Below are 25653 nucleotides of genomic sequence, written 5' to 3'. Positions count from 1 at the left end.
TTTCACCATATGAATGACTTTTATTTGCATGTGGCTACTTGGTAAATATTACACAGTGATGACCCCAGACAGCTGCCAGCAACAAAATGAAAGATAAATGGTGGCTTTCCAAGACATTGAGGCAATTAAAAAGTGAACGGCAGACGATAGTGAAGCCAGTTCTCTTCTGTGACTTCTGGAGTCCCCCATCCCCAGGAGTGGAAAACAGTTGATACAAAACTATAAGCCCCAGAATCAGTTTCATGTCATAATTTATTTCATATCAAACGACAGAGGCACCTGCAATTACAGGGCTGTGTGCTACTCGCCTGGGTACGCAGAAGGGCACAGCTCTCTTTTGAAAAGCATTTACTCCGAAACCAAGCACTCAATTTGACATTTCTGTGTGCACAGCCAGCTTTTCTTTATGAATGGGCCAAAAGTGCAAATGCCTTTTGAGGTCCTTGTGAGGCCAACCGAGGGCCTTGGCCCCACCCAGCGGCCACCACTGGTCCCCAAGGCCTGGAGCCGAGTGGCACTTAAGCGGATGCAAGAGGAGTAAGTGTGCGCAGGTGAGCACAGTCCCGGGGACAGGGGTCCTTTCCCTGCCCCCTGGGGCCATGCAGCAGCTTTTTCCTCCCATGTGGTTGTGGCAGGAGAATCTGTGGATGTAACAATCCGGCCTCCTTCACCTGAGGGTCTTTTCTGAGGGATGACAAGGCTTCTAGTCCTTGAGCGGTGGGGTCCTGGAGCCCTGGCAGGGTGCACTGCAGCCGCACCGTTCTCGAGTCGCCTGACTCCTGGAGAAGCTCTTCCCTCCCCCTCCCCCACCCTCACCCCAGGTCTTACTGCATAATGAAGTTGTAGAGTCAATCACTTATTTTCTCCACAAATCTACCCTCAAAGCTGGTTTTATGCAGATTTTCCTTGGACCTCAATGCTTGGGAGAAAAGGGGAGGAGAAATGGGAGGGAGGTGGGCAGGATAGCTTGTCCCTGTCCACTTCCCTGGGGACCGTGAACCTCCGCTCCGCAGCGGAGGCAGAACTGAGGAACAGAGCGTGCACAGCTGCATTGGACCTGAAGGCCTCGACAGCACCTTTTCCAGTTTAAGAAAATCAGACTGACTATTCCCCTGAAGCTACTGTAGGGAACCCCACCGCTGAGGCAAAATCCCCAAACAGACGGGGCAACAGTGGGGCTGGGACTCTCAATGGCGAAGGCTTCGAGGTGGGTTTTCTAGAAGAGCTAGCATGGTCAAAAGAAAATAATGATGTTTTCATATTTATCATAGTGAATTAAAATGTCCAAACAAATATGCCAGAGTGTGGTATCATCGCTCAGACTCAGCCTGCAAAGGTGGTCTGTTAGTCCCACGGATGTCTCCGTGGATCTTCCATTCGTCATTCAGAAGGCAAATGCTGAAGGCTGCTTTGAGGGGCTGATGATCCGGGCTTTGGAAGGGCGCTCCCCCTGGGTGTGGCCCCCTGCGTCAGTGGTAGTAGACGCTGAAGGCATGGAGGATGTACATCAGCGTGGTGAGGAAGGCGAAGAACTGGAAGGAGGCAGAGAGTGACCGTGAGGGACAGCCGCTCCTGCTCACCCCCGGGGCCTTCAGCCCCTGCAGCCCAGGAGGCCACATGTTCTGACCCTGCCTCCGTCCCCTGCCTGGCCTGGGGGCAGCAACCACTGGACAATGACGCTGTCCTTCTGGAAGCTTTCCTTCCCAGGGCGTCCCTACAGCCATCCTCCTGTCCTGCCTGACTACGCAGTCTCTGTCTTGTCTGCCGATGTGTCCTCCACCACCCGGCCATGCAGGGGCTCCCCTCCACGCCTGCCCTGGGCTCCCCTCTGTCCCCTCCAGCCCCTCTGTGCTTCGCCAGCTCCTGCTGTTCCACTCATCACCTTCCTGTGAGTGCTAAGACTCCCCTCAAACTCTCGAACTCCTGACACTTCCCCACAAGCCTCACAAGCTCCGTGAACCCCTAGATCCTCATATCGTCCAGCTGCCCAAGCCAGACACCTGCAACCTCTCTGACTCCCTCCCTGCTGTGTCCAAAGCCTCCCAGAGCCTGCTGTTTCACTGCCTGCCCAGCTCTTGGGACACCCACTCTCCTTCGTCTCAGCCACCAGCATCCCCCGCCAGCACTTCTCACGGCCTCACTTGTCCACTGCTGCCTGCTCTGCCGCCCCTAGTCTGCCCCAGGGGAAAACCTCAGCGTGGTGTCCTGTGTGGAAACCTAGGGTGGCTCTCCTCTTTGCTCAGGACAGAGGCTGTCGCCCCTAACTCGTCTTCCAGGCCCACCAACTGCTCCTGCGCACTGTGCACTACTGCCCACGCACACTCTTACCATCATTCATTCCTTCCTTCCACAGGTATCCCTTAAGCACCTGCTATACTTCAAGAACAACTCTGGCTGTAACAGTGGACACAATGCTCAAAAACCCCTGCCCTTACATTGTAGTGGTAAGAGGCAGCAGACAAGCAAGATAAACAAGCAGGGCATGCGTAGGTTGGGGGGGATAAGCACCAGGGGAAAATGAGGCGGGAACAGGGAACAGAGAATGTGGGGGGCGGGTACCAGGGAAGGCCCCAGGCGACAGCGTGTCTGTGTGCCGGGGCAGCAAGGAGGCCAGTGTGGCTGGGGCGGCTGACCAGGGGCAGCAGCAGGAGGGGCCACGCTGGGGACGGGCTGGGCCACGGAGGGCTAGCTTGATGAGGAGGGAAGGGAGGCAGACAGGCTGGAAGGCGGCCGAAATATCTTGTGGCCACCCCGGAGGGTCACGGTGCTTGCCTGGAACCCCATTCTTACTCTAGGACAGCACCCCACGTGCACCCGTTCCTCCTGCTGTGGCCACGTGAGCCCTGCAGGAGCTGCCAGATTGACACAGGACTTTCTGGCCACAGTGACTGGTCTGGGGGTGGGCATGCACTCAGCCTTGGTGTTAGAGGAAGTTTTCAAGGTAGGATGAAGGAGGGAGGTCAGGCCACTGCAGAGGAGAATTGTGCTCCCTGCCACTCGAGGGCACACCCAGGAGGGGAGGAGGGGTGGTGTGCGGGGAGGTCTCCTCCATTCCGCTGGACCACCTGGCCTTGGGGTCTGTCAGCCACCATGCCACCCTGGGGGGCTTCTGCCACTGACATAAAAGGACACTGCAACAGTTCAGCCATGGCAGTGAGAGCCATCACAGGATTTTCAGTAGGAGAGAGTGACATGTTCCAATTTAAGTTTTGGGAAAAAAATTGTTCGCAGACAGTGTGTCAGGTGCACGAGGGAGCAAGGCTGACTGAGATGGGAGGAGAAGGCGGGAGGGGACCCTGACGTGGGCACACGTGTTTACACGGACACACACGCCCTTCTGCAGCCCCACGGCTCCTTCAGTGTGAGGGCGCAGGGTCGTCTCTCCCGAACACACCCGGCAGCGTCAAGGCTCATGCATAAATGCCCTCCAGTGACGGTGGCTGTCGGGGTCCCAGCCCACTCACCGAGGCTGCGGTGTTGATGTAGTAGTGGCTCAGGTTGTCGGATTCAGAAATGATCGTGGCATTCACTTGTAAGACGGCGGCGCTCATGTACAGGATGGCAGTGGTCCCGTGGTACAGGCTGTCCTGGAAATGCAGAGCAGAGGCCATGCACGGCCACTGTCACTCAGTGAGCCCTTTCTTCTGTGGCTGCACAGCTGGGAAGAGTGAGAACAACAGACAGTCCCAGCCCCCTAACTCCCGCTGTTTTCTGCATGTTTTTAATGAAATATCAATGTGGCAAACCACAGCAGATTCATAAGTAGCAATAATAATGTCAGTACCAGCTAGCATTTACTACGTGCTTGTTCTGCAGCATGGTCTGTCCATGCCCTTTTCTCATTTATCCCATTTAATCCTGTCCACTGTGAGGGGCGCGCTGTTTATTACCAGCCTCCTTGTGAGGCACTGGAAGCTCAGGGTTAAGGCCAATGGTAAGTGGCTCAGAGGGGACCTCAACCCCGGCCCCATTAACTCCACGCGTGTGTTCCCAGCCGTCAGTGTCATGAAGACCTACTCTGTGCCGGGCATAGTCCTAACAGTGCCCACGTTATCTCACTTCATTTTCACAGCTAATTTCTTGGGGCAGCTACTACTGTTATTCCCAGTCTGCAGGTTAGGCCGAGACTCGGCCAGCACGTGGTAGAGTTGGTGGAGTCAGGCCAATCTGACTCCAGACTTGCATTTTTGAGCCTCTCAGGGAAACTGTCACTTCCCATGGTTTCTGTTACCCGCGATCAGCAGGGGTCCAAAATATTTTATGGAAAATTCCAGAAATAAACAATTCATAAGTTTTAAATTGCACACATTCTGAGTGGGGTGATGGAACACTTCACTGTCCTGCTCTGTCCCGCCCGGGATGTGACTCCTCCCTTTGTCCAGGAGGTCAGTGCTGTACCTCCCTCCCCACCCATTAGTCACTTAGTAGCCCTCTCGGGTACCAGACGAGCCGTGGCGGGATAGAAGTGCTTGGGCTTCACTCATGTATTAATGGGCACTAATAAAGTGTGGTATATGTATACCATGGAGTTCTACTCAGCCACAAAAACAATGGTGACCTAGCACCTCTTGTATTATCCTGGATGGAGCTGGACCCTATTCTAATAAGCAAAATATTACAGGAATGGAAAAACAAGCACCACGTGTACTCACCACCAAATCGGTATTAACTGATCAACACTTGTGTGCACATATAGCAATAACATTCATCGAGTGTCGGGCGGGTGGGAGGGGGGAAGCAGGGGATGGGAATATTCACACCTAATGGGTGCAGTGCGCACCGTCTGGGGGATGGACACGCTTGTAGCTCTGACTAGGGTGGAGCAAAGGCAATATATGTAACCTAATCGTTTGTACTCCCATAATATGCTGAAATAAAAAAAGAGAAGTGCTTAGGCTTGAGTCACCCTTATTTGACTTAGTAATGTCCCCACAGCGCAAAAGCAGTGATGCTGGCAATTTGAATACGCCACAGGGAAGCCGTACAGTGCTTTCTTTAAGGGAAGGCGAAAGTTCTCCACTTGCTAAGGAAAGAAAAAAACTGTATGTTGAGGTTGCTAAGATCTATGGTAAGAAGGAATCTTTGATCTGTGAAATTGTGAAAAAAGGAAAAAAGAAATTTGTGCATAGTGTATCTAAGGTTTGATACTCTTCACAGTTTCAAGCATCCACTGGAGGTCTTGGAATGAATTCCCTGAGGATAAGGAGGGCCTACTGTATACCGTCTCAGATACACTGAAGGATTATTGTCAACTCTGGATAGGTGTGGTAACAATGGCAGAGACTTTGCATATTTTTTGGAAACATACTGAAGTGTGTGCAGTGGAATAACATGATGTCTGAGGGTTGCTTTAAACTTCCCCAGGGGAAAAAAAAAGCTGGATGAAGTGAGTGTGGTAAAATCTTGATAATGCTGGAGTGTGTCTGGGTTATGGCCACAGGAGGGTCTATACTACAGTATTCTGGACTTCTGTATGTGTTTTAAATTGTGTAATACAGAAAACCTTACAGTGGTTATCAAGACAATGTAACATCATGAAAAAATTAATAACATCACAATAAATGAAAGCATCTACATCCCAAATTATTTGTTCAGTGTGATTAAAATGTTTATACATTTTGCAGAAAATTCATGTGGCATATGGAAGAAAGAGCCTATTAAATATTACAGTGATTGTGTCAGGACCTTGAGACTGGAGTGATTTTTTTTCTTACTAGCATTTTCTTCAATATTGCTCCAGTGATTTTGCCATGGATAAAATGTAGGGGAAACACATCAGAATGTGCTGATTACAGGGCACTGTGTATATTCCTGATGGGGAAGGCAGTGGAGGGGAATATAAAGAAGGATTTACTGTTGCAGAGAAATGTTTTCATTTGGGCTTAATAATAAACATACTAAAATCCAAAGTCTTGGATCCTGGGGTCTAGCCCAGGGAGGGTCTCTGATCCCTGTTCTCTGGTTCTCCCTCCCTGCCCAGAGGGGCCCGTTGTCCTCACACCACCCAGGACATCAGGTTAGGAGAGCCACCCACTGGTTCTTACCAGAACTCTCCAGGACTCGAATCTTTTATAAAATCCAACCACGTAAGACAAGAGGAGAATCAAGGAGATGAGGAACGAGGTGAGCGAGACATATATCACCCATCCTTGCAGCAGCGGGCTTGCGACCTGGGTGGCAGCGACCAGGACCCAGACCCAGAACCCGAATACCTGTTGGAGAAAAGCACAAAAGCAGCAGCTTCATTGGGTTGTATGGGGCCCGTTGCCCTTTGCAGGGCATCCCTTCTTCCCTCTGCCTCTGGATAAAAGCTTAAGTGAACTTAGGGGTGGACCAAGAGGGAAATGAGGACGGAAGACTGGCCCCTCTGAGTCATGGTAAAGTCAGGCCCTATTGTTAGAAAATGCAAGGGGTTAACACAGAGGTCGTGAACTGAGGGAATCTCAGCCAAGGTTGGCAGTGTCGGTCTGTACAGTTTTAAACAATTCTGATTAAGTCCACAACATTTCTTTTCTTTTTTTTTTTAGAGATGAGGTCTTGCTCTGTTACTCAGGCTGGTCTCAAACTCCTGGCCTCAAGCGATCCTCCTGCCTCAGCCTTCTAAAGCTGTGGTCCTCAGCCCCGAGACCACAGAGCAGTACCCGTCCATGGCCTGTTACGAACTGGGCTGCAGAGCTCTGCCTCCCCCGACCCAGTGGAAAAATTGTCTTCCATGAAACTTAGGAATCAAGCTGCACAGCAGGAGGTGAGTGGTGGGCAAGCGAACGAAGCTTCATCTGTATTTATAGCCACTTCCCATTGCTCACATTACCGTCTGAGCTCCACCTCCTCCCACCCCATGAAAAATTGTCTTCCATGAAACCGATCCCTGGTGCCAAAAAGGTTGGGGATCACTGTTCTAAAGCACTGGGATTACAGGGATGAACCACCACACCCAGCCAAGTTGCCAACATTTAAAACAGGATATCTCACATGAAAAATCCAGTTTTGGGACATTTCTTTAGAAATCCATGGTTCTGGCCACAGTGTACTCTGCCCAGGCCAGAGTAGGCTGGAAAGAGTTGTGACTATCTCTTCAAAAAGGACCTAGAGTCCTCAGTGGACCACATCCCCCCACCCCACCCTCCAACTTTATGTTATCCTGTCCAGTTATTTGTTATACCCTTGGTGGAGAAGCCAACCCTTTTCCTTGTCTGTCTCTGTGGGCTCTGTCTTTGTTTTCAGGCTGAGCTTCCACCCATGTTGGTGAGCTCAGGGGAGGACCTAAATATCCAGTAAACGGCATGTTCAGTTAGATGCTTTGAGGAAGAGTGTTGTCGTGAGCACCAAGTGGTTTTGTTATCAGTTTGTCTCTGACTTTCTGAGTTCCTCTCCTTGCTGGGATCTCCTGAGGATGTCATTGGAGCCCTCCTTGGTTCTCCCTCTCCTCACTCCCATTAAATCCATGCTTTTAAGCACCACACAGGCTGGCGATCTCAGGAACCTGCCTGCAGCCCATTTGTCTCTGTGGCTCTCAGCCCCACACATCCACCTGCTCACTGGATGTTTCTACCTGCATGTTCCTCTGCAGGAGCCGACCCTGCACTTGCATGACCTCGAGAGTGAACGCCTCATTAGGTTTTGCACCCTAGGCACTTCACTTCCTCACCCCACTCCTAGCCCTGCCTTCAAACTCCTCAAATTCAACAGGAACACAATCTGAACCCACTGCCACTCTCAAATTCCTTCAGAACTCATCCTCTTCAGCCCCTGCAGAGAATGACCCAACTGAGGGAGAGAGAGTTATAGGATTGGGAATGGGTGTGGAGAGGCCTCCAAAGATAATGATAATATTCTATTTCTATTTCATACTGGATACACAAGGGTTTATTTTTATAAAGCAATAAAATAATTTTGAAAAAGAAGAAGAGCTTATTGGACTGTGAAACCACTGGAGATGGGGACAGGGGACCCAAGGATAACTCTGAATATGGTTTGGAGGAATTACACTACCATATTTTAAAACTTTCTATAAAGTTATGGTAATCAAAAGAGTTGTCAGTTCAGGTGACTCACATTTCTGCTCATATCAGGAGACAATCCATCTCCTTCCCAAGTTCTGTTGCCTTTCCACATACATTTTAGAATCAACTTATCAATATTAATATTTACAATATGTGTGTGTATAAATATATATACACACTGGAATTTTTATTGTGTTAAATCTATAGGTCAACTTGAGGAGAACTGACATCCTTACTATCTTGAATCTTCTAATGTATGAACATGGTATGTCTCTCCAATTACTAAGGTGTTATTTGACATCTTTTTATCAATGTTTTGCAGTTTTTAGCATACATTGGCTGTACACATTTTGTTATACTTATTTCTAATTATTTTATTTTGGGGGAGCTGTTGTAAATAGTATTACTTTTAAAAAATTCCATTTCCCAATATAATTTATGTGTTGACAATGTATCCTGCAACTTGCTAAACTTACTTTTTAGTTCAAGAAGGGTTTTTTTTGTTGTTTTTGGTAGATTTCTTGGGGTTTTCTATGTATCTCATTAGATTTTAGTTTTAATTTTCATGATTACTAATGAGATAGAGCTTAGTTGTATTTTTTAGCCATTAATATTTCCTCTTCTGTGAAATTTTCATTGTTTTTATTGGTTATAATTTTTTAAATAGATTTGCCTTTTTCTTATTGATTCATAGGAATTCTTTCTGATAGTGTGGGTTTTATTGGCTGTTATAAATATTGCAGATATATTGTGCTAGCACATGTCTCACATATTTTATGGTGTCTTTTGATGAACTAAGTCCTTAAATTTAAGGCAGTTGATTATGTCAACCCTTTCCTTTATAGACTGTGCCTTTTATCAAGTTTAAGAAATCCTTCCCTACCCTGCGTCATGAAGATATTCTTGCATGTCAGACTTTTGTTTTAGGATCATTTTCTTTGTTCCTGAAATACAACCTTTAGTAGTTTCTTTAGTGAAGGTCAGTTGGGAGTAGTCAGTTTGATTTGTTAGAAAATGGCCTTAAGTTTCCCCTGGCAATTATTTTCTCTCAGCACTTCTAAGATATATTCCCACTATAGTCTATATATTATTCCATTGTTTTCTGGCTTTCATTATTGCTGTTGAGAGGTCAGCTATCAGTTGAACTGTTGGTGCTTTGTAGGAATCTGTCTTTAGTATCTGGGTGCATTTAGGGTCCTCTCTCTCTTTTTGGTGTTCTGCAGGTTTTGCAATAAGCAATACAATGTGTTGCAATGTGGGTATCTTTTTATTACTCCTGCTTGGTATTTGTTTTTATATTTAATACCTGAAAATTCCATTAACTTGGTCTTAGTAGCTTGATCCTGCAGGTTGTGGCTTCTATTAACTTTCATTTCTGTTTGTTTCTTCCTATGTTTAGTGAATTTTGATTGGGAGCTCATGTCTGTGGGGCAGCTTAGTTCTGAATGATGCTATTAAAGACCTTCTAGGCCAAACAATTCCACTCACTTTTGTGTGGCTCAGCTGAAAGATATGCAACTTACAGGTTCTGCTTTTGATAATATATCACAAGCTTTCTGAGACTAGCAGTTATTACCTTATAACTGGCCAAAACATAGATATATATATGTCACCCTGTCCCTTCTGAGGCTTCCACTGCTGTTGTCTTGAAAAGGAAAAGCACTTTGTAATTTACAGAGAATTCATGGGCTCTTAAGGAGTAAAAAGGAAGAGGAGGTGAAGAACCAGAACAGAATAGGAAGTTGACCACGAGACAGAGACTCCTGGGCAAGGAGTACACGTACAGCTCTTACAGGGCTGGGAAACACCTCCAGAAGGCTGGTCACCTCTTAAGACACCAGTTCTTGGAGGAAATTCCCGCAGGCCTTAACAATCAATTTCCCAGTGAATTTTGGAAGCCCCAGGCTGGGCCTGAGACTGCTTGTGAGTGAGTCAGTGCTGGGTTGTCCTGAGGAGCGGGTATTAAGGAATGGGAGCCTCTGAGCTGGGCTCCTGCAGGCCAATCCCAGTCACAGGGGCCACTGATGCTGCAGAGAGGTGCTAGGGCTCAGCTTTAAAGTACCTGCCAAGCGTTCTCCCCACCAAGCCATGGGAAGTGCATAAAAATGCTGGTACATGGTCAATCCCCAAACCATGCCAGCCATTAGTAGACATGACATTCAGGACTTGGTGACTTCACCAGAATTTATAAAATTTTAGATACGTTAGAGCTCTGAAGGCAGAGAATGTTCTGTGCCATTCACCACTGTATTCCTGGTGCCAACATAGGGCCCGGAATAAAGTAGGTGGGGAAAGGGGGAGATCAAAGAACAATTCTTTTGAATGAATTTGTAGTTAATACCATCATCACCTCACATTCACCAGGTACTTTACAGTTTATAAAATGCATTCACTCAGACTGCCTCATCTAGTCCATACAACAATCCTAACTCCCTTAGAAAGACCAGAGAACTGCCACTTGATACCTTCCACTGCTTACTCCTAGCTCACCTATGCCAACAATGGTGTCTCAGCCCCACTGTGCCAGTCAGCACCTGCAAAGTGGTCCCTGTCCCCCTCCTGCCATCAGAGGCTGCTCTGGCCAGATGCAGCCATATGCACATTATTTACATTTCCATATTTAACCTTCAGCACAGTCTATGGGGTGGTGCTGTACTAGAGGGGATTGAGACCTATGGTCACACAGGCAGTGCATGGTGGGGCCCAGACATGGGGTAGGACACTTGTTGGTCTCTCTCCAAACCCAGTTTTCACACCCTAGGGCAGGGGCAGGTAGAGGCTCCTGGGACATGCCTAGAAGTCAGCTGAGGTCTGCAGGGGGGAAATTAAAGGCCTCGATGGGGACATCATGTCCATGGTCCCAGGGGGCCCATGTGGCCTTCTCCCCCTTGGATCCATCTATGGTTTAGGGATCCCTGTTCCCACCTTTTGATAAGCCAAGGGTCTCTGAGCATTTGGGAATCTACTCAAATTGCATGGGAATCTTTTGAAATGGCTTTAGTGTTGCACAATCAATGTTGCACAGAGAAATTCACTTCATATTTCCACACTCCTCTACCTTCTAAACAGTAGGAGGGATCTGGGCCAAGGACTAATTCCAGGTGAGTTAAAGCCCGGTAGAGTTTGTTATCTCATTTCTGTCTCAAGCAGTCTAGGTTGGGTTCTTTATAGGTGTGAGAACTTTGACTATTTGTTTTTGCTTTTTTTTTAAACTCATATTTAGCTTTCCAAATTTTCCTGGCAGCCTAAAGCACTCTCCCATTATAATACTCATTTTGTATTTCCCAAGAGCAGGAAATATTTTTAGATGGTTAGGACTAGCCCTCAAAGTGGAGGAATATTTTATTGCAGTTAGACATTTAGAGCAAGTATATTTCAAGCATAACTTTGGCAGGGTCTTTTTCTTATAAGCAAACACACATAGTCATGTATACATTTTCCAAAGGGCTGAACTGAAACTTGGAAGGACCTTTTAAGATAAGATGAAGCTTAATGATAGGTTTTTTCACTTGCTGTTCTCTAGAACACAGAGAAGAGCTTCCTCACGTTTAGAAAGTTGGCTAAGAATGGAATATAAGAACTAGAGTAACTACATCTAGACTGGAGTCTGGGAAGACAGGGCTGATTCCAGATTTGGGGCAGGGAGATTGAGCCTGGACATGTTATTACACCAGATAATGAGAAAACTTCCAAAGGCTCCTGGGGTCAGCTCAAAAGGACTCAGCAGCCTCCTGCTGGCCAAAGATGGGCCGACTTGAGCCTCAAATAAGGAGAACCACTACAGTGGGTTGGAATGCATCAGCTAAGTTGAAATCCGTGAGTTCAAAATGATACTTAAAACAAAAACTTCTTTGATCATTTTTGGAGGATGCTTGTTATTTTGAAAACTGCTTCAAAAAGGAAAACAAACAAGTAAAAAGTATGGTGTGGGAGTAAAGAGCTTCTAAAATACATGGATACCTGAGCATTATCCTCCAGGCAGCATTCTGAGTCCTGCTACTATTGGAACCCTCTGGAGGGGCACTTTGAGAAAGCCCCAAGGTCTGAGTCCAGCCTCAGAAATTCTAGTGGAACTGGTGAGAGAGGCTGCACTGCTGAGAGCTCCCCAGATGGTGTGGGCAGAGCTGAGGAAGCCCTAGCCCACCTCTTTGCTCCTGTGCTAGCCTCCACAATCTATGCATCATGCAGCCTTGCTCCTCCTGGGTTTGCATCCCAGCGCTGGGTTTGCATCCTAGCTCTGTCTGCTCGGCATGTTATTTAACTCATGTATGCCTTTGTGTGTCCTTGTCCATCAAATAGAGGAGGTGGGGCTCTCACTGGCCCTTCTCTCTGGTTCTTTTGAGGATTAGATGAGTCTTTCTCTGGCACATGGTGAGTGCTGGGTAATGACTGTTGGCCGTGGTAGCCATAACCATTTGCAATGGCACAGAGGACAGGAGGGGATATTCCATGAGAAAGACCCAGAAAAGGGAATGTCCAAGGCTGGTCTTCCTAAGGGATGGGAAGTTCACTTTTAAAAGGGAGGGGTGGGAGACCAATCAGCTGGGTGGGTGAGATATTATAACATTTAGGGGGCACAGACCCTTCTTATGAGTTGATTAAAGCTTTGGTAAACAAGGAAAATGTACTACACACATGCACAATTTGTAAATTTGGAGACTCACAGACTCCCAATGTTCATATGTAACCCTTAAGTTGAAGTCCATTGCCACCTCCAGGTAAAATAACCGTGACATCAACTGCTCTATTATTTTGGCAATACTGATCAAAACATTAAATGCATGTACTATTCAACTCAGTAATTTCACTTTTTGGAATTTGTCCTACAAATGATGCACATGAACAAAATGACAAATGTACTAAGTTGTTTACTGTAGCCTGTTGTTTATAGAAAAAATAGGAAATAACGTAAATATTCATCCAGATGGGCCAGTGAGATCAATTATGTCTGCAAAGTGGAACACCTTCAAAAAGAATGAGAAACTCTTTATATCCCCAAATGGAACAAGACCCAAGAGTTTTAAAAGGCACAGACCAATGTGCCCAGCATGCTAGGATTTATGTAGTAAACGAAGAGAATGCACATGTGTGTGTTTGTGGACATATGCATTTGTTTGCAGATGAACAGAATATTTCTGGAAGGAGACCCAATTAACCAATCAATCAGCATCTTGGCTTCCAGGGCAGAGAACTGCTTGGCTTGGGGACAGGGTGTTGAATGTAGGACTATGTTCGTGCTGAAACTAATCCAAAACGAGTAACATGTACATTTTATACAAGAAGAAGAAAGAAGCTGGGCAGGACAATGGAGGCGCACTAGTGAATTGTGAATGGGAAGAGACAAGCAGAGAGTCACCTTTTGGGAGGATGGGTCTCTCACCTGGACAGAGCAGCCGGAAGCCCCTCATGGGCAGGTGTGGGGCTGCTGCCTCTCATACACTGAGAGGTTCTGAGGCAGACACTACCCGAGCGAAGACTCCATGGGAGGGGTGAAGGAGGTGCCAAAAAGACACATGTTCTCAGATCTGCGTGGCCGGAGCTCCTGGCCGAGGCTGGAGTTGTGGGTTTGGGGTGAGGCGGACACGGAGCTGAGAACCAGGGAGGAGCACTGGGGCGGGCACCCTGGTGACAGGTTTTTCTGCATAGCTGGGCGTTGTTTCAGCATGGCAGGTTTCATGCATGGCCAACAGCACATTCCTTTTTTTACTTGTTTTAATTTTCATAACACCTTTGCCGCTCCTTCCCTTTCCTGGAACTCAGGTCACTGCAGGCTGTACCACGAAGCCTCAAAAACTTCAGGCTTGGAGGAAAAGGCCCACACCGGGACAGGTGAGGCCCATGTGGTCAGGGCACCAAGTGAGCTGGGGGCTACTGGTCCCCAAGGGCCCAGGAGGAATGGGCTCCACGTTGGGAACCTGGACACCCTGGAGGCTCCCTCTGACATAGTGATGATGTTTCACGATGAAGAAAACTATTGCCCTTCACATTCAGGCGTGCACAGTGCATGCTGTTTAAGTCTAGGGCCTCTTGGCCATTATATACCTTCCCCCTTCTTAAGTTTTATTTTTTATTTTTATTTTTAAGTTTTTAGAGACAAGGTCTTGCTCTGTACCCCAGGCTGGAATGCCCATAGTTCACTGTAACCCTGAACTCCTGGTCTCAAGTGATCCTTCCTCCCACCTCAGCCTTCCGAGTGGCTGGGACTGCAGGTGTGCACCACCACACCTGGCTAATTTAAAAAACAGTTTTTTTTTTTTAGAGATGGGGTCTTGCCATGTTGTCCTGGCTGGTCTTGAACTCCTGGCCTCAAGTGATCCTCCTGCCTCAGCCTCCTGAAGTACTGGGCTTTGGGTTTTTTTACCACTCTGTCCAGGAATGGCTGTGAAATTGCCAAGAGCATTAATTTTGGGGTTACAAATACATTTTAGCAAGTGGGTGAATTTGCAAATATGGAATCCAGGACTGATGAGGGTCCACTGTACTTTCAATACTACAATTATATTCCAGCAAGTTGGTAAAACCTCATTTACTCAATTGGGCCCCCAGTGCAGGGTATGTTGAACGTTTCCAGGTTTTCCCTGTTAGAGATGATGCTGCAGTAAGTACCTTGTTGCAGAGACTGTTGTTTTCTTTTAAACTGTTTCTCTGGGATAAATTCTCCAACTAGGCTTACTGGTGGGAGGTGTGGGCAGGGAGGGGATGCAGGGGGTGACTTTCCAGCATTCTCTAGGCTCATCACATTCCCTGGCTGGGGACATACATGTGACCTAGTCCTGGCCAACAAGACTCGAGGGAAAGGTTTCCTCGCGCCTAAGGAGGCACAGGGCACGACAGCACTTTTCCTTGCTCTGGCCATTGCTGTGTGTAGGTGAACTTGGAGCCGTGAAACAGGGGAGAGAAGTGGAAAGAGCCTGGGTCCCTGGGGACACAGCTGAGTGGCTGAAGAAGCAACCCCGAGGGACAGCCTGCTGCACTCCAGACTCCCAGGACACAGAGTCCCTTTCCCCTCTGGTAAGGCCAGTCCGAGCCAGCGATAGCCCTTGTCACCGCACCGCTGAGGACCCTGGGATTCAGTCACCCACACCCTTTGCCCCCTCTTAGAACACTCCACTGGCTCCCACCACTCCCAGGCCAAACTCAAGCCTCGGCCCTCCCAGGCCCTGCCCCATCTTGCCCCGACCCCTCTGTGCCAGACCCCCCAACACTGGGGCACCCAATGACGGGGGAGACCCACTAGCAGGTTGTGACTCCAATTAGTGGGTTATCAACCAGCATTAAGAAATTAAGTAGACTAGAATAGAAATTATAGGAGTATATCGTCCATAGGAAAGGGAAATAGTGTTTCCTAAATCTTTCACTAAAAAACATCCTGCTCCCCACATGGGGTATACCAGGTTTCAATGAAAATCTCTCTCTTTTTGTGGATCACTGTCAGCATGCAGAAGCTCTTGCTCCAGCACAGCTTCCTTCCTCTAGCCAAGGAAGGGCCCTCACCTGCCCCCCAGGACAGCTCTCTCCCTCCACAGCAATGCCTGTTGGTGGAACACGCCCAAGCGTAGGCCCCAGCCGCTGCAGCATGAGGTGCCATGCTGGGGCCTGGGTAGGAGCATGAGCCACAAGAGGAAGGCAAGGGGACACCTTCAGAGAGGGGAGGGTCGTCATGCTGAGGGGGAGGAGCCCCAGAGTGTCCCTATCTGCAGGACTGGACCTCAGTGTACTGGAGCCAGGGCCTTCCACGTGCATGCTCCTGTCCACGTGGCACGGCTGCAGGCCGGAGGCCCAGCCAGGCCTCACCTGACTGTAGGTCTCTGTGGGCGGCTCGGAGACCCCAGTGCCCATGCGGGTGCTGCTTACAATCCGAAAGGCGGCTCCAATCCTGGTGAAGCTTTGGGGTGGGTATCATTAACTCCTGTGTACAGGGTTGGCCAAGACACCTCCCCTAAGTTACCCAGTGGGGGTGTGGCAGGCCTGAATCCAGGATGCTAAGACAACCCCCAAACGACTAGCATTGTATGCAAGTTCCACACTCCATAGTTCAACCCAGGACACTTCCACACACCACGTCCTGACTCATGGAGGGAGAATTTCCTCTCTCTGTGGCTTTAAGGTTTGCAGGAAATTGCCAACCCAGTCCCCTCAGGCCTGTCTTGAGGGCCCCTGTCTCATCCGGCCCACGTCCACTCCAGAGCAAGAGTTGGCTCCAGCTGCTCCTCGCAGAACAGGTCATATAAGGGGGTCCTTGGTACCTGTAAGTGCTCTCAGGCCCGGGCTGGCAGCAGGCCCAGGAAAATCGGCACATGAGGCTTCCTAAGGCTGGGTGTGGTGGCTCACGCCTATGATCCTAGCACTCTGGGAGGCCGAAGCAAGGGGATCACTTGAGGCCAGAAGTTCGAGATCAGCCTGGGCGACACAGTGAGACCCTCTCTCTACAAAAAGTAAAAAAAAAAAAAAATTATCCAGGCATGGTGGCATGCACCTATAGTCCTAGCAACATGGGAGGCTGAGGCAGGAGGAGTGCTTGAGCCCAGGAGTTTGAGGCTGTGGTGAGCTGTTATCATGCCACTGCACTCCAGCCTGGGTGACAGAGTGAGACCCTGTCTCTATTTAAAAAAGAAAATTTGGCTGGGTTTGGTGGCTCATGCCTGTAATCCTAGCACTCTGGGAGGCCGAGGTAGGAGGATGGCTTGAGCCCAGGAGTTCGAGGCTTCGAGGCTGCAGTGAGCTATGATGATGCCACTGTACTTTATCCAGGGTGAGAGAGTGAGACTCTGTCTCAAAAAAAAAAAAACCAAAAAAAAAAAAAAAAACCAAAAAACAAGGAAACATGAGGCTTCCTGAGCCTCCCTTGGGCGTGTGCACCAGGAGGCAGGAAGCCCAGCCTGGGAGGGCCCCTGAGTCAGTGCCGAGTCCCCCCTGCTGCTTCCTCCTCCCAGGGCCACGCCTGCCCATTCAGACCAACTGCCCCAGCTTTTTGGCTTTTTATTGCCTAAACAGCACAGATTTACAATGTCATAAAATAATCCAACTATATTCTTCCCCATCCAAAGCCTAAAGGGCTTTGCCTTCTTGTCTCTTAAAAGCAAGAAAACAAACCAAACTGTGAAGGTTTTGGAGGAAATTTTTTTTTCTTTTTCCCCCTACCTGTGTACCTTAGAAAAGTTAGAATGTGCAGAAGAGACTTAAAGCCCCAGAGCAAAGGTATCCTGCCCCAGTGGCCTCATGGATGGCTTTACCACTCGCCCAGGCCTCTCGCCCTGGACTTCCCTTTCTCATTCTCCCTCTTTGGCCCCTATTCCATCGACTAACTTCATGTTCCTTCACATGTCCCCAGGAAGTCACCAGATGAGCCCTGGACTAGAGCTCAGGGGAGGGCCCCACACCCTCCTCCTTCCCCTAGGAACCCACAGACATTTTGGGACCAGCGACCTTGTTCCTACCTTTTGTTAGGTACCGGGTCATGTAGTCCTGGTTGATTGCTTGCCTGGCTCTCCCCAGCCCACCCCAAGCCCATCTATGACCAGACTCTGCAGGGCAGGCACCAGACCAATGTCACCTCCTCCAGTAAGCCACCCTTGACTACCAAGCCCCCCAGCACACCTCCCTTCTGGTCCCTCTCCACTTTTGTTGTCTCCCTTTGCTGCCTCCTGCCTGGACCCTGAGCTCCTGGAGGCAGGACTGTGTTCTGAGGTCTCTGCGTCCCCATGTATAGCACGGAGCGTGGCACAAAACAGGTGCTTGGTACATGTTGCTGACCCACTTGAGAAGGGAGAAGGCGGACACACCACTCGCTAGCTGCTCAGTCTCCTGGGCCTGGGCCTGACGCCCACGAAGGTGGCCCAGCCACAGACCGCTGTGTCTGCCAGGAGCCTGGACCAAATGGAGACAAACGCCCATTTGTTTCGTCCCCACCCATTTCCTGCTCCATCACCTCCCAGGCACTAGAGATCCTCCAAATTGGGAACAGTCTTCCCTCAGGATTCCCCGGAGAGGCTTTCCCCACCTCCCTGACTCTTCCCAACCCCACCCTGCCCCCCTCGGCATCCTGGAACCCCCCCACCGCCCTGGCACATGGGATAGACTACACGAAAATGCGCTGTCGGAGAGCACGATGTTCAAAGAAACACACTCGCCCTCCCAGCACACCTCTCCCAGCATCACGGGACAGGGCGTGTGCAGACGGTGGGTGTGTGTGCGTGTGTGCGTGCGTGCATGTGCGCGTGTACATGTGATCAGTGCTCAGGCGGAAAAGCAAAGCTCAGAGAATCCGGCCGAGGCAAAGGGCTGAGAGGGGCGTCTTTGAATAGTTCTGAAGACCCTGGAGTCCCAGCCCCATGATGTCTGGCCCTGTGGAGGGGACCCAGCTCCAGGAGGTGGGCAGTGGTGCCTCAGGGAGCTGGTGCTGTGGGACTTGGGTACAAGCCAGCCCTGCTCCCACGGGGCCGGCGTGTGGGCCCTGGGCAGCCGACCATTCAGGCCGAGGTGGGGAAGACCTTACCAGGTGGTGACTGAGGGACAGGCTGGTCTCTCCAGGAGGTGAGGGGGTTTTTGTGAGGGGCTGGCCGGCAGGCATGGGGTGCGGCAGGGGCTGGTGAGAGATGGGGCCAAGTGACAGGAGGGCAAAGTCTGGTGCCTTCCCTCTGGCCTACTTTCTGCCACGTACCAATCTGGACAGCACACTAGAAACCTTTCCTGACTCCACAGATCTGCCCTGCCCAGGGGAAAGTTCTCCAAGGAAAAAGCTCCTGGGAATGGCAGAAAGCAGCAGCGAGTGCCTAGGCGAGCACTTCTTCCTGGTGAAACTCCTTATCTGGGGCTCACCTCGGGTCCAGTGGGTCAGAACGCGCCGGCCCCTCCCTGCTGCCTCCACAGGGCACCCGGCTAATTCCTGCAGAGCACCCGCTGCTTATGTGACCGCCTCCCGGGGGCTGACCTTCTGGCAGTGTGCTCGGTCATCTGTCTTGGCTGACCTGGGAGAGGCCACCGGTGCAGGGAAAGGTGCCCGTGGTCCGGCTGGACGGTCAGGGAGAGACCAGGGCTGGAAGTTCCGACGCGGGCAGAAGCGGGACAGGGATGCCTGGCTGAGCCGGTCAGTTCCAAGTGGCCCACACCTCCCATCCCCTGCCGGGATGTGGGCTCCGTCAGCAGCAGATCTGGCAGCACTTGGAGGGAGACTGGAATGTTAGGGGAGGAGGGAGGGCTTCTTGCTGCCTTTTCCAGGTCTTGCCACGGTTTCGGCAGCAGCCTCAGCGGCTGGCTCCACTCCCAGGGTCCCTGTGCCCCCTTCTCTGGGAGACCACTGTCTCACAGCACCCTCCTCAAGGGTCTGGGCAGTGCTCCATTTAAAGTCTGAGCATCAGCCCGCTTCCCTCTTGTTCCCCCGACTCGGGGGTGGCAGCAGGTGCTTCCTGTGCTCATTATTCTCTGGTTGCTTCAGCACCTCCTTCTGTCCTTTCAGCCTTCCCATGACTGTGTCAGTGAGTCCCTATATTGAATCCCCTCTGTGTGAGATACCTATCGTGGTTTCTGTTTCCTACCAGACCCTGACCAACACAGCACCATTTATTGGTCTCCTTGGTGGTTCTCCATCTCCCCCATCAGACGGCACACTGCATAAAGCAGGGGCTATCTGTCTTGTTCATTGTTATATCTCCAGTGCTTGGCAGGGAGTAGGTGCTCACTCAATACTGGCCAAATGGGTTTTAAGTGGGGCAGTGTTTTCTGCTTTTCTTATACCCTGAGTTTATATATTTATTAACCTCCCAGTCCTACGCACTCCTAGTCCAAACAAGCAAACATCTCACCCCTCAATCCAAACCCTTCGAGAACGTCCAGCTCCTCCTTGAGTCAGTTTGTCCTGACGACCACGCTGGCTCCTGGGGCCTGGGCCGCTGTGGCTGTTCACCTCCTCCTTTCACCCGTCTCCGGTCCTGGGGTGCTCTCTACATGGTCAGTGTGTGCTAGTTGCATCACTCCTTTAAAACCAGGGCCCATGACATAGCTTATCCCCTCAGTTACCTTCTTATTCTCGTACCCCTTAAGAGTGGCGCATGGGGCTAGAGCAGTAGTAGCAACTCAGTAAACACTGTTGACTTGCAATTGAAATTTACTCACAAGAGACCTTGCACTTTCTAGTTAGAGGTCCAGATGACCACTGGCAATAAAGTAGCATGGGATGACATTTCTGGAGTACTTGCTCATGGCATGCCGACACTTGCTGTGACTGTCCTTATTCCAACCCCACAGCTGTCTATGGGGTCACTGTTTCTCTTTATTGTTACTCTTTCTATTTATTCTTTCCGTTCTTAAGGAAATCAAGGCTCAGAGTGGTTAAGTAACCTGCCCAGGGTCTCACAGCAACTAAGAAGCCAAGCCAGGCTTTAGACCCATCCTGACTGACTCTTATTTTACTGAACTCGATGCACCAGGGTCTCCCAGAGTGGAGGCTTGGCCTGACACAGAGAAGTCAAGGTGGCCCCAGGTGACCGCTGAGAGGCTCACACCTACCTGTCCACACAGCCGCTCCAGTCTCCTCTCCCTGGAGGCCTCACTCTTCTCAGCCTGAGGCCTTCCCATCCCCACACCCCTCCCCCCTCTCCCTCCTCCTCTCGTGCCTTCCAGGGGACACCCCAGCATTATTCCCAAGGGACCCAGTGGTTCCCTGAGCTCAGAGGGTGGTGGCTCCCAAGTCCTGCAGGAGAACAGAAGGGAAGGGCAGCATCCTGCAAGTGCCAGGGCCAAGGTCGGGAAGAGGCTACTGGGTGGCGAGGTGGGAGTGGACGGAGGGGCTGACACGACACAGGCAACAGTGTGGGAGGCAAATGATGAAGGAACACTGGGGAGACTGGAGACTTGCTGCTCGCAGAAGGACGTATGGAGGCCGACAGGGGAGCAGAGGAAAGCAAGGGAGAGGACCTTCCGTTTGGAAAACTCAACTTCTAAGGAAATGATATGAGGAAGGCGACGGTACCTTTCCTAAGCCCAGGTCTAAGATGAGCCCAGTTCCTCCTCCCAGCCCCGCCTAGTCACTTTTAGTCCACACAGAGTTGGCCCTAGAGGGCCCCTGTGCCTGGCTTCAGTAAGTTTCAGACAGGCTCTTAAACATTAAAAGAAGCAGGTTGAAATTAAGGTGGAACCGGGGATTTGGGCAAGACAAGAAGATGAATTTCCTAAGCTGGAAAAGCCTGGAATGATCTTCTAAGGGGATCAGAATATTTCCTCCTAACCAACATGCAGCCAAGTCAAGAAGTTGAAAGGAAAACATCAGACAGGGTGTCCGAATGGTCTCCCCTTTTAACTAGCCGAGTCTCCAACAATCTTCTTAGCTGTTTTTTTGTAATTAGTCAAAAATCTAAGTCAACTAGTGACAAGGTTGAAAGTTAAAAGACTTTCTTGGACTCTTACTCATAAAGTATTTCCCCGGTCATAGTCACCTGTGAGCTCTCAGCTTCCTCATTTCAGCTGGTAAAACAGCTGATGTGTCAACTTGCACAACTCAAGGCTCAGCCGGGTGCTGGCCCCAGCGGCACCCACACTCGCCCGCTGCGTGAAGGAAAGAGGGGATGAGTGGAGGTCTCTTCTCATATTAAGACCCATCGGTTCAAAGGTTCCTCATTCTTGGAAACTACATTTTGAAATTAACATTGTTTTTAAATAAGAAATCCAAATTCACCAGTAAGCTGAATAAAATATGAATTTTAATGCTAAAGTCTCAAAAGTCCTGAATATTGCTGGTGGGAATGTAAAAGGCAAAACCTATTTTCCAGGCACTGTGGAAAACACCTTGTCAGTTTTTTAATAAAAACAAATGATACCACCCACAACCACACTTGGGTGTTTTCCCCAGAGAGATGAAAATTACATCCACACAAAAGCTGTACCTTAATGTTCTTAGCAGCTTTATTATTTGGAACAGCCCAGAACTGGAAACAATCTATTGTTTTTCAATGGGTGAATGGTCACACAAACTATGGCAAACCCACAGCATGGATACTACTTAGCAACAAGCAGTGACTATCGATACAGGCCACGACTTGGATGGGTCTCGAGAGCATTATGCTGAGGGGATGAAGCCAGTCTCTAAAGCTCACATACTGCATGATTCAATTGATTTATGTAACTTTTTCAAAATAACAACATTATAGTGATGGAGGTAGTGGTTTTCAGGGTGCTCAGGAGGGGGCACTTCAAAGGGGTAGCAGGAAGGAGCTTTTTGTGGTGAGGGACAGCTCTGTCCTTTGATATGGTGGTGATTATCCGAATCTCCATGTGTGGGAAGGTGGCCCGGAAGTAGAGGCGCCTGGTGCCCATGGCAGCTGCCAGGTTTGATGTTGCTCTATAGTTAGGAAAGAGGCAGCCACTGGGGGCAGCTCGGGAAAGGGTTTAGGAGACCCCTCTGAGCTATCTTTACAACTTTCTATGAATCTATAATTACTGCAAAATAAAAAGTTAAAAATGTGAATTTTAATGTCAAAGACTTGAAAATAAACCATCGTAGGCAAAGATCTGTAAGAGCAGGCTGCCGGGGAGCAGAGGTGATGGAGAAACTGTAGATCCCCAGGCGTCTGGGCCATCCCAGTCTGTCATCATCTGGAAATGCCAAGGAGCCAGAGTCGCCTGCTGGAGTGGCACAGAGCCTTAAGGACAGATGATGGGCGGAGGCTCATTTGAACCCTGGTCTGATTCTGCTCTCCTGGGATTTTTGGTCCCTGGTTCACCTGGGAATGTCCTCAGCGCAGACCTGCTCTGGGCTTCTCAGTCGGTGCTTCATGAACAGTGGCTGGAGGGAAATGTCTGCCCTGGGCAGCCCGCGCATGGACAGCATCGGAACCTGGGTTTCTGGGTTTCACTTTCTCTGCCTCTCTTCGCTGGCCTGAGCGTCTGGTTTTACAAGCCGCTCTCTGGACTTGTGTCCTTAGAAAGACATAGGGCTGTCCGTGACCCCCTGGGCTCTGAGACAGAACCTCCCCACCCGCCACCCAAGGCCTGGCGCTCCGTGGTCAGCCCCAGGGGTGGCAGTGGCTGCGTGTCCAGGAGCCCCAGGCCAGAGACAGGGGCCTGTGCGAGGCCATTCTGCACCTGCCTCTCCAGCCCCGCATGTCTTCTGCTCACTGGGATCAGAACCGCCCACCTGCCTCAACATTCTGCCCTCTCCCCTCACTCTGGATGGAAGGCACACATGATTCTAGATGCCCTGCTAGAATGGCTCATTTAAGGGAAAAGCAGGTGCAGAATAACCCCATTAAATATATACATATACGTATATGAATATATGCATGTCTATGGATTATATTTATTTCCGGACTAAGTTTTTGACAATGAATAGGCTTACTTGTGAATTAAAAAGAAATTAAGTTGTAATGAGGAAATATCAGACAAGGCCAAATGGAGGGACATTGTACAAGATATCTGATCAGTACCCTTCAAAAATGTCAAGACAAAGACTGAGAAATTGTCCCAGATTAAAGGGGATGAGGAGATATGACAACTAAACGCACTGTGGGACCCTGGCCTGGATCCTGGACCAGAAAAGCAACATTAGTGGCGAAATCATCAAACTGTGAACAAGGCTGATAGAAGAGTTGATAGCATAGAATCAGGTTGATTTCCTGATTTCAAGTGTTGTACCTTGGAAGATGTGGACATTAGGGGAAACTGAGTGACGAGCACTTAGAACTTTCTATACTACTATTGCAGCTTTATTGTACTTCTAAAATTATATAAAAATACATATAAATGAAGAAAATTGAACCAACAACAATATCCCCACCCCCTAAAACACTCAGGGTCCAGAGCCCAGCGTAAGCAAGCACTTTACTTGTCCAGGAATTCCACCAGCAGGAGCACAGTTGGGGCACAGGACGACCCTCTCACAACTCTTCTCCTGAGTCTGTTCCTGATTCTGGAAGGGCCACCCCTCCAGCCTCCTGCCAGTCGTTCTCTCCTGCCCCCCAGCCTGGAAATGTGTCCTTTGAGTTCCAACTCCCAGGGACGGGCCTGGCCCCCTCCCTGCCCTGCAGAGGTCAGATGGTCTGTCCTTGCTGGTGCCATGGTCTCATGGAGAGGGAATGCGCGAGAGTCTCTCTCCAGCAGACAGGAAAGCACTGAAGGCAGCGCATGCCACAGCGGCTTGCATGACTGACACGGAGCACAGGCTCAATAAAAAGAGGTGGAGCCAGTCATGACCCATGTGGCTGTTCCAAGGTGAGGGACACACCCAGGTCTTGGCACAGAGAGCTCATAAGAGCACTACAATGTCATCAGTCTGGCAGGATGCCCACGCTCGTCCCCTGGGGTGGCAGCCCTGGCAGAAACCTGCCTTGGGTGGGGTTTCAGCCGGAGCCACCCAAATCCTGGGCTCACCTAGCCTGGCTTCCCTTTCTGGTTGACATCAATAGTCGTCCTTTAACCGGTTTGCCTAAAAGTCACTAAATCCGGTCCAACCTTCCAGCAGATGAGGAGAGTGAGAAGGGCTAGTCACGTCCAAGTGAAAGGTAGATCCACTCTCGCTCTTCCTCTCTGCCCTGGGGCAACACTGCCAAATTCAGGACAGGTAAGAAAATATCACTCACAAGCTAGATATTTCAGAAGGTGTTCAAAAAACAAAACACACTTCTGTGCCCGGAATTGGTCAGCAGCCTTCAGTGTCCCCCTCCCTGAAAAGGGTGTGACGACAGCCGGCCCACAGGGGACTTGCGTTTGGGGGATCCCTGCATCACTGTACGGGCACAGCTCTGCAGCCGGGGGCGGAGGTGCCCCAGAGTGACACAGTGACAGCTCTCATTTGTAACCAGGACACCCCACATGGCGGTTTCATGCCAGATGTTGCCATAAGCTACCGAGTGTGGGGACCCCACGTAAGTCAAGGTTCAAAGTCAGCCGACATGACAATGAAGAAAATACTGAACGACCTCCCCTCAGAAGGAAAGTCAGAGTCGTCCCCTCTTCCCCTTTACAGAGGCACAAATAGTTGGAGAAAAGAAACGGAACAGCCAAAGTCCATTTCCAACATCTTCCCGGGGATCCCGGGTATTGCAGCCCCTGCTCCCGCGCCTGCTAGAAGCAGGTGGCCTGCCGGGCCCCCGCACGGTGGGTCCTGTTTTGGGGGAAGCCCACCCACCCTGCGTGGGGGCGCACAGAGTGGGGTCAGGCCGGCTGCCCCGCAACAGCGCCGGTGCGGAGCCCAGCGGGGGACGCGCGACCGCGATGCCTCGGTCCCCCTGCCCCGAGGGCAGCGGCCGGCCGCCCCGGCTGGCTCCCGCCCTCCGCCCTCCGCAGGTGGCCGCACTCACCAGCTCCGGCAGGAAGAAGGCGTAGGGGATGGTGATGAACAGAGCGACCCCCGAGGGCGCGGCGTCCGGAGGGGCGTAGGTGGTGGCGGGCGGGTCGCGGGAGGCCATGCTCGCTGCCCTGCTCGGCGCCCCTGGCTCGCAGCAGCTCGCCCGCGCCCGCAGCCTGTCAAATATCACCTCCTGCCCGACACACCCATCGGACGTCGCCTGGGAGGGGAAAAATGTTCCAGCCGAGCAGGTCCTTCCACTCGCCGCAGCCAACAGATCCTCATGAACCCCTGAGCGGCATCAGACGGGCTCTGTCCCGCCAGCGGGGACAGGGCTGGGACAGGAGGAGAGCAGAGTCCCTTTCTAGACCTCTC

At 50.3% G+C, this 25653-nt stretch overlaps 1 protein-coding gene across 1 annotated transcript; it reads right to left on the bottom strand.

Annotated features, from left to right (window-relative positions):
- MALL (mal, T cell differentiation protein like) lies at positions 1-25653 on the bottom strand. Its single transcript, XM_045550103.1, has 4 exons — positions 25292-25653; positions 6045-6212; positions 3465-3587; positions 1-1532 (listed from the first exon to the last, which is right to left on the bottom strand). Exons 1-4 carry the CDS (start codon positions 25397-25399, stop codon positions 1470-1472), a joined length of 462 nt encoding a protein of 153 aa, XP_045406059.1. The 5' UTR covers positions 25400-25653; the 3' UTR covers positions 1-1469.

The sequence above is a fragment of the Lemur catta genome, chromosome 4 (assembly GCF_020740605.2).
Source record: "Lemur catta isolate mLemCat1 chromosome 4, mLemCat1.pri, whole genome shotgun sequence".
In the NCBI taxonomy this organism is placed as follows: domain Eukaryota; kingdom Metazoa; phylum Chordata; class Mammalia; order Primates; family Lemuridae; genus Lemur; species Lemur catta.
This window is presented reverse-complemented; position numbering and strand designations above follow the sequence as displayed.

What these genes read in the sequence shown, in the direction of transcription:
- MALL (XM_045550103.1), bottom strand. Translation starts at nt 25,399, where the DNA reads ATGGCCTCCCGCGACCCGCCCGCCACCACCTACGCCCCTCCGGACGCC. An exon ending in CCTTCTTCCTGCCGGAGCTG is followed by an intron (nt 6,213 to 25,291) that starts GTGAGTGCGGCC and finishes TTTCTCCAACAG; the next exon opens with GTATTCGGGTTCTGGGTCTG. An exon ending in TCGAGTCCTGGAGAGTTCTG is followed by an intron (nt 3,588 to 6,044) that starts GTAAGAACCAGT and finishes CTGCATTTCCAG; the next exon opens with GACAGCCTGTACCACGGGAC.